A 14,553-nucleotide genomic window follows, 5' to 3' on the forward strand; every position below is an offset into this window, starting at 1 on the left:
TGGTGGGCGCCTTCTCATTTTTCCTCCTCCGATCAAGTCACGACGCGCAATGTACCATTTGTATGTGGATCTGCAGTTACTTGTATTTGCAATTTCTTTGCCTTCTGCAGTCTGTCGCTTGCTTTCCGGTGCTGTACGAAGAAATCAAGGAACTGTTCAACAAGCTACAGGGCCTCCAAGAGACAGAAAAGCAGATCAACTCGGAGATCATAGATAATGTGAATCAGATTAAAAGCCATCTCATTAGGGCGGAGGATGCCCGCTACTACAATGGGTAAGATTGGGTTTTATGGCAGTGTCCTCCGAGCTTATGAACTTCACTTTTTATTTATTACTGCCATTTCCTGTTTTATTCCATTTTTGCTTTTGTTCATCATTGTTTTGGTTCCTAGAAAAGCATAATGCCCCTGTGAGTTGCCAATTATAATCATGACTCTGACAATAAATGCAGTTGTAAAAAAAAACTCTTTTTAACGATACCAGTAAATATTACGCACATGTGCTTAGAAAAGTATATGACAAATACTTTGAAGGCTGGTACATGCAGAGGTATTTTTTTTTTTGAATTTCGGACATGAGAAACAATTCTGGATTACACTAATCTTACTGGGAGGACTTGATGTTTGGTTTAAAATTGAAGAGAAATTAGCATAAATTTGGGTAGGACTAAAAATAGTAATTTTATCATTTAAGGACAGGAGAACGAAAGAGCCGAATTATGAATCACTGCACAGTAATCCATACAACATATAACAAACTGCAAAATCGCTGTATATACTGTATTCTTCATATATGTACGATCAAAAGTAAATAGGGCAACATCTCTGCTGTTGAGAATCAATTCTACCAATAATTAAAAACAGACAAATGACACTGGTCATCAGTGAAAAATGGTTTGAAATGCTCATGTGCTGTATGTGTAGTTCAAGACCTCGACGGGCGACGACTGTTTGGGAAAATTCCGAGAATATTTGGTTACCAAATTGGGGGGTTCATTGTTTTTCCTTGGCGTTGATGTCATTTGCATGTTTTGTCTCCTAAAACGTAAAATATTAGGATATTATCTCTATTTTGTTATGTTTATATCTCCATGAGTGTTTTGCGGGGGTGGGCGTTGGGTGTTGGTTGGTAGGAAAGGATATTAAAAATGTTCATAACTATAAGCATACCAGCATATGGAGACGCATGGTGCATCAATTTCTTATAATGATTTAACTTTTTGTGCAAATTCCGACACATATGATAATAAAATCATCATACAACTATGCTAGCATTTGGATGGCAACTTGTATCACGAAAAACGTGAACTTAATTACATGTTAAGAAGTACATAGTTTTGGTTAACATTCCAAATACCACGGTCAGGAAATCTTAAGACCTGTTTTTTACTGCATCAAAGATGTTAGGGAAGATCCATTAATTACGTAACGTATGTATCGTCACACTTCCTTCAGTGACTGAGATTTGTAGAATATTGATACCATTGCCTGTTCACACTTACCTACTTCCTAGCAGTGAAAATGGTTAGCAACAGCGATCAAAGATAAAGTAAACAAAAGACCTCTTTTCTCACCACGCAGCCCGCAGTGAAAATCCATTCAGTTCACTCGCTGATGCGTGAAAGATACGGCCCTATATAAATGTATGGATGAATACTGTCATTTGAAAGAAAAACATTTGGACATTTGAAGAAAAACAGAAGGACATTTGTGCCGAATGATCATCAGCTGCAGCCCGCTGTTGACAAACCGAGTTGGCTAACACATTCCTGCTTTGTCTTTCTGACTGAAAGGCATCATCATAGGCAAAGAGGAGCAGTAAAAAATACAAAACAAAAAAAATTGCTTCAGCAGACATCTTATATATAAAAATGAAATGGTCTGTGTTCGTATCCGCATAACTCGAAAACGGCTGGATGGATTTTCTTCATTTCTTCAGCAAATATGTTCGTTACCGTTTCCGACGGGTTTATATGATATTTCCTCATTTGAAAATTACGAGTAAAGTTGAGTAAATTGTGGAACACTAAAATTGAGATTAGTATGGACTGGGCAGTTTATAACGCGCAATTTCGCCTACTATGCAGGACAACGTCTGCCGGGTCGACTAGTTGTTGATAAATTGCATCACTGGTTTCGAAGCGCTTTCGGACGGGTGTCCAGCTCTAGAAGAACCTGTAAATCAACCCTGCATTGTTCGACATCATTCAGTCATTTCACATATAAACAGATAACACTGAATCAACAATTTGACGCCACAATACACGGTTCAAGGCCACATCTATTCATCCTCGATTGCGCCCCACGCTCACCAAGTCGTTCTATACCTGGTCAGCCTACCTTGCTCGCTGCGATCCACGCCTTCTTGTACCTGCCGGCTTGGAAGCAAACACCATCTTTACAGGGTTGCATGCCACCATTCTGGCAGCGTGCCCTGCCCATCGTACCCTCACCGCTTTAGCATCCTTCAGGATACAGGATTAGCCGTAGAGTTGGGCGAGCTCGTTATTCGTCCTTCGTCGCCACACACCGTTACAGTAATTATAATAATGGCTAACGATTTTTGCTGAGTTCGTTACACAGTGACAGAGCAGTCGGAAATCGGACATAACCTCAATTATGTACACTAAATTAATGATTTCGTGTGTGTTACTTCTACGTGAAGTTAAACGATTTACAATGATATGGAAATGCTAATATCATCTTCCAAACTTGGACGTACATGTTCATGATAGCATTAGAGGCGAAAGTATAGAATTGATAGTTCCGTTAGGATACGGCAGGCATGAAGAATGTTTTTATAGAAGTCGATTTGAAAGCGAGCGGAGGGCAATATTTGTGATGGCACATATCACACGACCTTCCTTCTACCAAGCTCCCGTATGAAGGGGGAGGGAAGAATATCAGTGTGGAAGCTGATATATCTCCACTGGCAAAAGGAAGGTGGTTTGACTTGCTCATATGCCATCGCGTGCGGAAGGATTTGCTATCGACGAGTACTGTCTCCAAATTTCTAATATGACATCAGCATTTAGTCGAATAGGATTTTTATTGCACAGTTCTGTTTTTCTCATTGCGTCCGTCTCGTCGCAACCAACTTGGCTGCCTCGGAGAGAACAAAGCAGAGAAAGGCACTGCTGCTGTACCGTCGACCAATAACAGCTGAATTGATGGATGCCCCCACCAAGGGTAGTACACTAAATAGTACACAGTTGTACAATCATCTTAATAAGTATGAAAAAGTTGGCTTCAGCTTGAAACTACATAATTGAGTTGATATGGAAATGCTAATATCATCTTCCAAACTTGGATGATTATATTCACTTCACACACTTTTATTGTTCCGCCATCGAAACAAGAGGTTTTTTTAAACATTGCGCAATGTGAAAAAGTTGTGCATAACGCGAATAAATTCAATATCTTGGTTCAGTATGAGCGGATTGCGCTTAAATTTTTAAACAAATCCTAGAACTTTCTGGGGAATCGTGCAAAGGTGGTTAAGTTCACTGCACGAAGCTGCAAGACCTCGTTTTACCCTAATGCCCCTTATTTGTTATGCTTTCCGGAAAACCTTGAGCTTTTGGGTAATAGTTAGAAAATAATAGAACGTGAGGTAAAATGAGCAATATTTTAGCTTCTTTAGTCGTGCGGTGCGTGGAGAAAAATAACTTCACTCAATTCCCTGGAAAATTCTAGATCAGACTAGTAGTGTGAGGGTATGAGTAAGCAATTTGATGAATATGAGGGGGTTATTTGTTCTTTTATTTAGGGAAGGAATTGGCAAGGGGTTGGTAGGCTGGGAGTAAAAGGGGTACGTTGTGGCCGTGCTGCATACGGTGGGGCCCTTCACATGCATGGGAGTGAGAGCTTTCACCGAAACATACCTTTCGTGCTGTCGGAGAGGGGTGGGTGTAGTAGATGCCGGTCGTGGTTAAGGATGATGGGAGGTTGTCTCGTCGATCCCAGGATGGGCCGACCACCGTCGTAGCGATTTCCTATGGTAACCCTCGGTAAGGGATCGTGCAGCGAGCTGGCTTTCCTAGTTTCCTTGCGAGTAACTCGGCCGTCGAAATGTGGCCCTTCGGAGTCCGTAGCTCCGCGGGGTGGGTATAGCGCCACCGGCCAGCAGCTCAAGGACTCGCCACCACCCACGTGTTCATGTCCCTTTTCGATAAGCGGCTTTCCTTTTCGGCTTGGGTCGTCGTCGGCACTGAATGTAGCCTCACACCTCGGGAATTTGGTCCACGGATTTTTTCCTAATGCATTTTTACATATGCGATGTTTTCGAGATTTGGGTACGGAAAATCAACCCCATTTAAAATGCACGGGGTTTTAAAATCCGGCGGAAAATTTTCCTGAGGTGTAAGGTAGCCTTTAACCCGGGACTTGAGCATCGAGAAACCCCAGCCCCGTCGAGTGTTTTTCACCGCCTCTCGTGGCTTCGGTAAAGGCTACCTTACACCTCAGGAAAATTTTCCGCCGGATTTCGGTCCCCGTGTTATTTTAATGGGGCCGGGATTTTGATTTTCCGTGCCCAAATCCCGAAAACATCGCATTGTATTGGTTGTATGATGCTGGGTCATTAGGCCAAAGGCCATTAGGCCGAATGGTCATTAGGCCGAATGGTCATTAGGCCGAACGGTCGTTACTGGGGAGTGGGAAATGAGTTGTGCGAAGTGAGGAAGAAGGAAGAAGGAAGAAAGAATAAGAAAGAAGGAAGACGGGAGAAAGAAGGAAGAAAACGGAAGAAGGAAGAAAGAAAACGGAAGACAGAAGAAAAAAGAAGGAAGAAGAAAGAAGAAGGAAGAAGAAAAAAGAAGGAAGAAGAAAGAAGAAGGAGGAAGAGAGGTGAGAGAAGGTGGAAAGAAGAAAGGAAGAAGGAAGAAGGGAAAAGGAAGAAGGAAGAAGGAAGAAGAAAGAAGGAATAAGGAAGAAGAAAGAAGAAAGAAGGAAGAAGGAAGAAGGAAGAAGGAAGAAGGAAGAAGGAAGAAGGAAGAAGGAAGAATGAAGAACGAAGAAGGAAGAAGGAAAAAGGAAGAAGGAAGAAAGAGGAAGAAAGAAGGAAGAAGGAAGAAAGAGGAAGGAAAAAGGAAGGAGGAAGAAAGAGGAAGGAAGAAGGAAGAAAAAAAGAAGAAGGACGAAAGAAGAAGGACAAAGGAAGAAGGAAAAAGGAAGAAGGAAGAAGGAAGAAGAAAGAAGAAAGAAAGAAAAAGGAAAAAAGTAAGAAGGAAGAAGGAGGAAGGAAGAAGGAAGGAGGAAGAAGGAAGAAGGAAAAAGGAAGGAGGAAGAAGGAAGAAGAAAGAAGAAAGAAGAAAGAAGAAAGAAGAAAGAAGGAAGAAGGAAGAAAGAAAAAGGAGGAAGGAAGAAGGAAGAAGGACGAAGGAAGAAAGATGAATGAAGGAAGAAGGAAGAAGGAAGAAGGAAGAAGAAAGAAGGAAGAAAGATGAATGAAGGAAGTGGAAGCAAGAAGGTTAAAAGAAGGAAGAAAGAAGATTGAAGGAAGAAGGAATGAGAATAAGGAAGAAGGAAGCAGTTAGAAGGGAGAAAAAAGCGAAGAAGGAAAAATGAAGAAGAAAGAAGGAATAATTGAGAAGAAAGAAGAGAAAAGGAAGAAGGAAGAAGAAAAACAGAAGCAAAAAGAAAAAAAGAAAAAAAAAGAAAGAAAAAGAAAGAAAAAGAAAGAAGAATAAATAAGAAGGAGAGAAGAAAGGGAGAAGAAGGAAGAAAAAAGAAAAAAGGAGAAAGAAAAAGGAAAAAAGAAGAAAAAAGAGAAAGAAGAAGAGTGGGGAAAAGAAGAAAAAAAAAGAAGGAAGAAGGAAAAACCAAGAAAGAAGAAGAATGAAGGAAGAAAGAAGGAAGAGGAATACAGAAAGAAGAAGAAAGAAGGGAGAAGAAATAAATAGCATAGAAGAAGGAAATAGCAAGGAGCAAAAAGGAAGAGTGAAAAAGAAAAAGGGAAAAAGAAGACAGATGGAAGAAGAAAGAAACAAGAAGAAAAAAGGAAGAAGGGGTAAGGTGAAGAAAGCATTTTTAATTTTTGAATTTTGCTTCTTTTTGCTAATTCGGCCTAATGGCCATTCGGCCTAATGACCGTTCGGCCCTAATGACCATTCGGCCTAATGACCTTCGGCCTAATGGCCTGACACCGGTTGTATGACATTCACCAGAAAGTCATTTGCTAGAAGGCTTTTTACGAGAAAAAATTTGCCAGGATGGACCATTCCCCAGAAAGCCATTCGCCAGAATGAACTATTCCCCAGAATTGATTATCTCCTATTTTCCATGCACGCGTTTGTCCAGTATGCGCAATAATTTATAACGCCATGAACTTTTGTCTGAACCTAACGTCAAAATCATTTATTGTTGTTTTTAAGTTGTTTTCTAGTGACGAATATAAGACCGCACCGGTCGAAAATAGAATCGAAAAGATTTAATTCTTTCGATGAAAGTATACATAAGCCGGGTATGACCGCTTGTATGAAGGCAATGGTGGATGTGATCCTTTTTGCCTTTCTCGTATACTAAGTATACGGTAAAGGCTATATGATCGCTCCAAAAACAAACTTTTTATAGAAGGCCCGGAGACCCATAGTGTTATATACCAATCGACTCAGTTCGACGAATCGGAGTGATGTCTGTGTGTGTGTGTGTGTGTGTGTGTGTATGTGTGTGTATGTGTGTGTGTGTGTGTGTGCGCAAAACTACTCAACAAAATGTCACTCATTTTTCGGGCACTTATCCTCAACTGATTTGCTCGCAACAAGTTGCATTCGACGCAGAATCCTGTTCCATTGATTCCTATTTGAAATTGGCCAGATCGGACTATGGGATCGAGAGTTATGGCCAAAATACAAAATCATACGGAAAAATCGCGTAAAAAATGTCACTCATTTTTCGGGCACTTATCGTCAACCGATTTGCTCGCAACAAGTTGCATTCGACGCAGAATTCTGTCCCATTGTTTCCTATTTAAAATTGGCCAGATCGGACTATGGGATCGAAGTTATGGCCAAAATACAAAATCATACGAAAAATCGCGTAAAAAATGTCACTCATTTTTCGGGCACTTATCCTCAACCGATTTGCTCGCAACAAGTTGCATTCGACGCAGAATCCTGTCCCATTGTTTCCTATTTGAAATTGGTCAGATCGGACAATGGGGTCGAAAGTTATGGCCAAAATACAAAATCCTACGAAAAAATCGCGTAAAAAATGTCACTCATTTTTCGGGCACTTATCCTCAACCGATTTGCTCGCAACAAGTTGCATTCGACGCAGAATCCTGTCTCATTGTTTCCTATTTGAAATTGGCCAGATCGGACTATGGGATCGAATGTTATGGCCAAAATACAAAATCATACGAAAAAATCGCGTAAAAAATGTCACTCATTTTTCGGGCACTTATCCTCAACCGATTTGCTCGCAAACAAGTTGCATTCGACGCAGAATCCTGTCCCATTGTTTCCTATTTAAAATTGGTCAGATCGGACTATGGGGTCGAAAGTTATGGCCAAAATACAAAATCCTACGAAAAAATCGCGTAAAAAATGTCACTCATTTTTCGGGCACTTATCCTCAACCGATTTGCTCGCAACAAGTTGCATTCGACGCATAATACTATCTCATTGTTTCTTATTTGAAATTGGCCAGATCGGACTATGGGATCAAAAGTCATGGCCAAAACACAAAATCATACAAAAAAATCGTGTAAAAAATGTCACTCATTTTTTGGGCACTTATTCTCAACTGATTTGCTTGCAAAAAGTTGCATTCGACGCAGAATCCTGTCCCATTGTTTCCTATTTGAAATTAGCCAGATCGGACTATGGGATCGAAAGTTATGGCCAAAATACAAATTCATACAAAAAAATCGCGTAAAAAATGTCACTCATTTTCGGACACTTATCCTCAACCGATTTGCTCGCAACAAGTTGCATTCAACGCAGAATCCTGTCCCATTATTTCCTATTTGAAATTGGCCAGATCGGACTATGGGATCGAGAGTTATGGCCAAAATACAAATTCATACGAAAATATTGCGTAAGAAATGTCACTCATTTTTCAGGCACTTATTCTCAACCGATTTGCTCGCAACAAATTGCATTCGACGCAAAATCCTGTCCCATTGTTTCCTATTGAAAATTGGACAGGTCGGACTATGGGATCGGAAGTTATGGCCGAAACACCATTTTAGCCTTTTTATACGAAAAGGCTGTATGTTCGCTTCAAAAACCAAACTTTTACAGAAGGCCTGGAGACCCATATACCAATCGATTCAGCTCGACGAACTGAGATGATGTCTCCGTCTCTCCCACTTTATACGGGAGTTTGGGCAGAAAGACGGTCATGAGATTTATATCATAACAAATATTGCCCTCCGCTCGCGTGATGGGAATGACCAAGATGAATACACCACTAGGTGTTCCAATCTACCAAATTCACGATTCAGCCATCTTGGATTTTAGTATGGGAGAGCCAGCCGGTTTGTTGTCGTTTTGCACTGAAAATGAATTTTTCACCCCCGCCTTCTTCTCTCCCACAAACTTGGCAGATTGGAGCACCTACTAGTGTATTCATCTTGGGAATGACATTTTCGTTTTCTTTTTGTGTAGTCGGAGCTTCAGTTCAACTAACATCCAAAAGTGATATCCTTAAAATATATGACTGGGTGAAATAAAACAGGGTTATGAACGTCAAAAAGATTGGAATAGGAAACAAAAATGTCGAAATTCTTATTAGCATATTGTAGATCAAGCTGAAAACCGAACCGAGGTCCCGCGAAATCGCATTTTCTCGCATTTCCGGATGTTTGCAACTGCATCGCGAGTAGTGCGCAACTGTGCCATAGTCGGGCACCACTCGCGATGCAGTTGCGACATCCGGAAATGGGATAAAATATGATTTTCGGTTTTCAACTGGATCTACAATATCTTTGCCATAAATAATCTGATTTTCATAGAACGGACAAAGAAATTTGTCTTTTTACTCCCAGCCACTAGCTCATCTTTTTCAAGCACACACATTTTACGAAGGTCGAGAAAGGCACCATAACCGCTAGGTGGATTAATCTGGGTTTTTCAAATAGGTGTTTGTCCGGATTGCAATGGTGGATGTGATCCCTTCATAAAAAATAGGCACTTGCCCGGATTAAGGAAATGGTAGATTTGATCCTTCCTTTAAAAATAAACGTTTGCCCTTTAAAAGAAGGCGCTTGCCCGGATTAAGGCAATGGAAGATGTGATTCCTTCTTTAAAAGTAGGCGCTTGCCCGGATTAAGGTAATGGTGGATATGATCCCTTTTTAAAAGAAGGCGCTTGCCCGGATAAGGGCAATGGTAAATGTGAACCCTCCTTAAAGAGCGGGCGCTTTCCCGGATTAAGGCAATTCTTTTAAAGTAGGCGTTTACCGGGATTAATGAAATGGAAGATGTCATTCCTTGTATAAAAGTAGGGGCTTGCCCGGATTATAGCAATGGTGGATGTGATCCCTTATTTGAAATTAATTGTTTTCCAGGATTGAAACAATGGTGGATATGATCCCTTCTTAAAAGAAGGTGCTTGCCCGTATTAAGGCAAGGGTGGATGTTATTCCTTCTTCAAAAGTAGGCGCTTGTCTGGATTAATGCAATGTCATTCCTTCTTTTAAAATAGGCGTTTGCTACAAATGAAGCAATGTTTAATGTGATCCCTATCTAAAAGTAGGCGTTTGACAGGATGAGTATAATGGAAAATATGATTCCTTCTTTTAAAGAAGGCGCTTGTCCAGATTAAAGCAATGGTGGATGTGGTCCCTTCCTTAAACGTAGGTAGGGTATGGTCTCTTCTTTAGAAATAGACATTTAGATATAATTTCTTCAATATAAGCAAAAAGCTGTCTAGCATAACTTAAAGTAATACTATCCTTTCACGGAAAGCGTTTGCTTGATATAAAGAAAGAAGTGATATCCTTTCGTTATGAGCATGAGTTTTCATTATTCAATCTTCGAAATGAAGTCTGCACCTGGAATGCGGCAAAGAAATATGACATCAATTCGTAAACAGTTTCTTTGGTATTATAGGCAAATATGAATGTATGTTAAATAACCCCTTTTATGAAAATTAAGTATACCGAAGAACCTTTCATTGCAAAATCATGCCAAATCCCCGTTATGCAAAACTACTTTTACTATTTTTTAACCACCAATAATAATAGGAATGGCCGGTTTTACTTTTCTGGGGAATGGTACATTCTGGGAAATTGCATTTTGGCAAATGGTCTATTCTGGGGATTGGCTTTCTGGCATTTGGTCCATTCTGGCAAATGGCTTTCTGGCAAAAATCATTCTGGCAAATGGCTTTCTGGCAAAAATCATTCTGGCAAATGTCATACAATCATTGTACTGCTTGCTATATTCGGTCGAGTGCTCGGGCTGCCTTCGACATGACCCAATTATCAATGGAAGTCTCCGTGTCCAACTCCAACCGTATCTGCAGCCTATCACCGTGATCGGCCTGATTTCGATGCGGCCCCAACTCCAGGAACGATCTCCGTGTCCAACCAAAACCTTCACCAGCAGCGTTGTACTGCATTCAGCCGTGAGCAGTCGCTATTCGGCATAAAACTCCTAACCCAAAATACTACCGTCATCAATACGTGGCCGGCCGCCATCCGACAAGTTTTCGGGCCTCGACATGTCGTCGTCGCATCCTCAAACTCATCCACGGCCTCCGCTTTGCTCGAGTCGACTTTGAGAAAATACGGTGAGCTGGTTAGGGACGTCTGGACGTCCACTCCATAGACGTAGGACTTCAAAGGAGGGTGTTGCAACTTTCATCCTCAGGATTCATCTCGTTAGGAGCTTTCGATCTTGGCAAACAATTCAACGGGAGGAAAAACCTCCAAATCCAACTGGCAAAAACTTCTATCTTAACTTCAGCATCCATTGGTTGTATTCACACCGCAATGGTTACGTTCCACCTCTGGTACTCGATCGGCAGCTCGGCGATTAACAAGCAGCACCATACAAACATTCTTTTGTCCAGCCTACACATTAGTGAAAAAAAAATCTTCAATTTATACAAAAAAAAAACACGGGAGCAAAAAACAAATTCAATTGAGCGATGACTGCTCTGATCTTTCCCGTCGATTAAACCTTTTCTTCCTTTGACCTTTTGTTCTTCGACCTTTTGTTCTACAGCCCTTGAAACTAGTCCTTGCAGCTCTTGCTAGCATACTTGTACAATTATTTCATTAACAAATGTGATGAAATTTGCACAAAAAGTCACAATAAGTAGGTACAATAAGTGCACCATGCGTCTCCATAGGTTCTTATGCTTATATGATGATGCACACAATAATTTTGATAATACCTACCCTGGGATGGTGAAACAGATTCAAAAAAATAATTGTGTATGTCAAGCCGAGCCGAAAACAAAACTCTCAACAAGAAAACGCAAAACAAAATTTGGTCTTTTCATAACTCGACAACGTTGATTGTTTTTTATTGCTGAAAAAATTACCTACCTACTTGTTCGCTGACGACAGTAAAATATTTAATTTGATGTGTAGTGTCTAGAGGTCCCTCCCATTATACCTACCCATGTGCATCGAATCTGCGCCTTCTCCATTTGCTTTAGTTTTGATGTGAAGATATTTTTGTTAAATTAGTAATTTGTGATACATACGGTAACACTATGTTGAATGTGACGGTTAATAAGATCCGCAGCAAGGCCGTTACAAATACTTAATATAAATTATGCCCTACTGGTCTCTGAAAAATCAAGGGGCGGGGGGGTTGGTTTCAGTATGATAAAAAATAAATATTAAAATAAAAAATAATAAAAAAATCCTCGGATTTGTTAAAGAATGTATTGGAAATCCTTAAAATTTCAGGTTTTTTATTTCCACCTTAAATTATTATTTTTAGGCAAAAAAAAGGGAGGCATAATTTGTTTTTAATATTTGTATTGGACTTAAAACTGCGGCAGGTTTCATGAGGCAATGTAATGCTTACAAAAAAGAGTTACATATTCATATTTAGCACATGATTTTTAGCTTTTCTCTCATATATTCACCGTCAAGCAGATTTACTGAATCATAGTTATCTCCGCGTCAGATAAGTCATTGGTTTACTCATGTGATCGGTTTAGCTCTTAGTTAGCATTTTATTTTTGTTCACGGTCAATGAAAGCGCACAACATCTGAGCTATGCGCAACAAGAAATATTCACATTGTATTTATTCATACTCTTCGCATCTTTAGGGATGACGTTATCAAATACCACAACGAGATGATGAACACGAACGAAGACCTCGTAAAAAACTACAAGATCCGATTGGTCAACACGAATGAAGTCCAGTTGGCACTGAAACGCATCCACAGCATACTGTACAGCGCATCCAAGCTGAGAGGTTAGTATAGAGAGTGGTACCGACTAACGATCAATTGCGCTTTTTTTTTCCGCCGTCGCACTTGACGTTGAGCCGCACGAACTCAGTCCTACGAAGCGGTTCAAGTCGCCGCATTGAATTTTTAGCACATCGTTGTCGTCATCTTTTGTGGCTGGAGGTTTAGAGTTAAAATGGACTTTATTGGTATGGTGCTTATAGTGACGACCAACGACCGTTTCTGGGGTGCGGTTGATCATGAATTATTCACGATACTCAGTTGCGAAGTAATGGTTGTCGTTGTTGCCTTTTTCTTGGACATCTCTGACTGGACCGTTAAGTCGCGTTAAGTCCAATCATGGTTTATTTACTCGGAATGTCATGGTCGCTGTATGCCAGCGAATAAGCTATACTGTTGCTGTGATATGGTACTGCCATATTTTTTCTCTGATTTATTTATTTATTTAGCAACAACAAAACAAAGGTGAAACAATAAATATGATAAGGATTATGTTTTCAGTTATACATTTGTACATTTATGATCGGGTGATCATTGCTTACTTTCTACTCAGATATGTCGTTAATTTGTTCACTTCTTTATTTTGTTTACACGCAAAAAAAAACATACACCATGAACTCGTTAGTTCACGAATTCATGAACGCTTTTTTTTTTGCGTGTAGCTGCAATTTCATACTTGTTATCCACATCCAGAGAATTACAAAAAATCATAACTACATACATTTTTTAAATTTATTTACATAGGATTTTCCCAACGGTAATATCTTATGCTATTTAATGTTTTTTTTTTTAAAGATTTTTTGGCACACTGCACACGCTCTTCTAAAACTATAGCAATCTATGTCTTCAGACCTCAAGTTTAAAAAAATTCTCCAATGGACTAAGTTATTCGTATCTCAAATGCGTATAGTATTAGCAAAATGTTTTTAATTATTCCGAATCACCTCACTTATGTTTAATCCACCTACGCGCAACCCTCAGCCTTGGGCCGGAAGAACAAAAATTATTTCCCGGTTGTTGTTATTTTTCATCATTCTATACGTACACAACAAAAATATAACTCACAATATAACCTTGCAGCATCTAATAACTGCATATATATATGTTCCTTTACCCATCGATTATTACGTTCTAACAATATGGTAACTATTGTCACTTCCAGTTGGAACGTTCGCCGCTTCAGTCATCAGCAAGTTCAAAGATGCCTTAAAAACGAACAACATCGAGGCCGTGGTGAAAATCATTGAGCTGGGCGAGATGTAGGTGCCCGTGTCGGACGGAGCTGAGTTTGGCAAACGTTTGCGTCTCGATTCTCACACAGGTATACGTTTGCGGAGGTGGCCAAACCGGTGCTGTGTTCCATCCGGCCGGCCCATGACGAGCCGAATGAGTAAACAACCATCGAGTGTGGTGTTGCGACATGGTACTTTGAATCTTTTAGGATCGCGCTTGGGATCGCGTGCTTTTAACCTGTGAATTATGTGCTTTAGCGATTGCGATATGGAAGATAAATATTTATTATTAATTAAACCTTGTGTTTTTATGTATTCCGAGAAAAAAACCTGCAGGGTATTTGTTTGAATGACTTTCGGAAAATCTAAAGAAAACTCGTCAAAAGTCAATAAATAATAATTGGTGCATTCGAATCCAGCGACCTCGGACCGGGATCATTTAATGGCATTACATTCCACAAATAGGACATTGGTGAAGCGCAACTTTATAGACATTTTTGTGATTAACTGTGAAGATGTTATGAGGCTATCAATATATACTCTCTAAAGCGACTTCAATAACAATACCGCCAATTATCGAAACAGAGATAATCTGTTAATTCCATACAAATGCACGATTTCAACGAGCACAAGATTTCTCAAATGCCTTTGTGCAACTTAGACAACGATCATAGGTTCTACCGCCTTTCGCATGGGTCACTTTAGGAGACGCGTATTATCTCTAAGTTTCAAGTTGTATGTACTTGATAATGTCGTTTGATATTATTCTTTGGTGAGGTTTACTTCAGCTTTTAGTACTACTATCTTTATTTTAAGCTTTAACGAACATCCATTTTTGAACACATAACAACGTAGACTAGTACATATACAATATACATTTTTTGTAAACCTTCCAGCTACGTACCTTTTTCGGCAAAGTCTTTCGACATCTTTCAGAC

General features: G+C 39.9%; 1 protein-coding gene across 1 annotated transcript in view; it reads left to right on the forward strand.

Moving 5' to 3' along the window:
• The window catches only part of LOC134216043 (Bardet-Biedl syndrome 2 protein homolog), a 67,412-nt gene extending 53,565 nt beyond the window's left edge, over nucleotides 1-13,847 (forward strand). Inside the window, exons 9-11 of the mRNA XM_062695072.1 lie at nucleotides 111-274; nucleotides 12,240-12,388; nucleotides 13,546-13,847. Of these exons, the coding sequence (XP_062551056.1) occupies nucleotides 111-274; nucleotides 12,240-12,388; nucleotides 13,546-13,646 (414 nt within the window). The 3' untranslated portion in view covers nucleotides 13,647-13,847. The remainder of the gene's footprint in view (nucleotides 1-110; nucleotides 275-12,239; nucleotides 12,389-13,545) is intronic.
• Nucleotides 13,848-14,553: the final 706 nt, after the last annotated feature.

The sequence above is a fragment of the Armigeres subalbatus genome, chromosome 2 (genome assembly GCF_024139115.2).
Source record: "Armigeres subalbatus isolate Guangzhou_Male chromosome 2, GZ_Asu_2, whole genome shotgun sequence".
NCBI lineage: Eukaryota > Metazoa > Arthropoda > Insecta > Diptera > Culicidae > Armigeres > Armigeres subalbatus.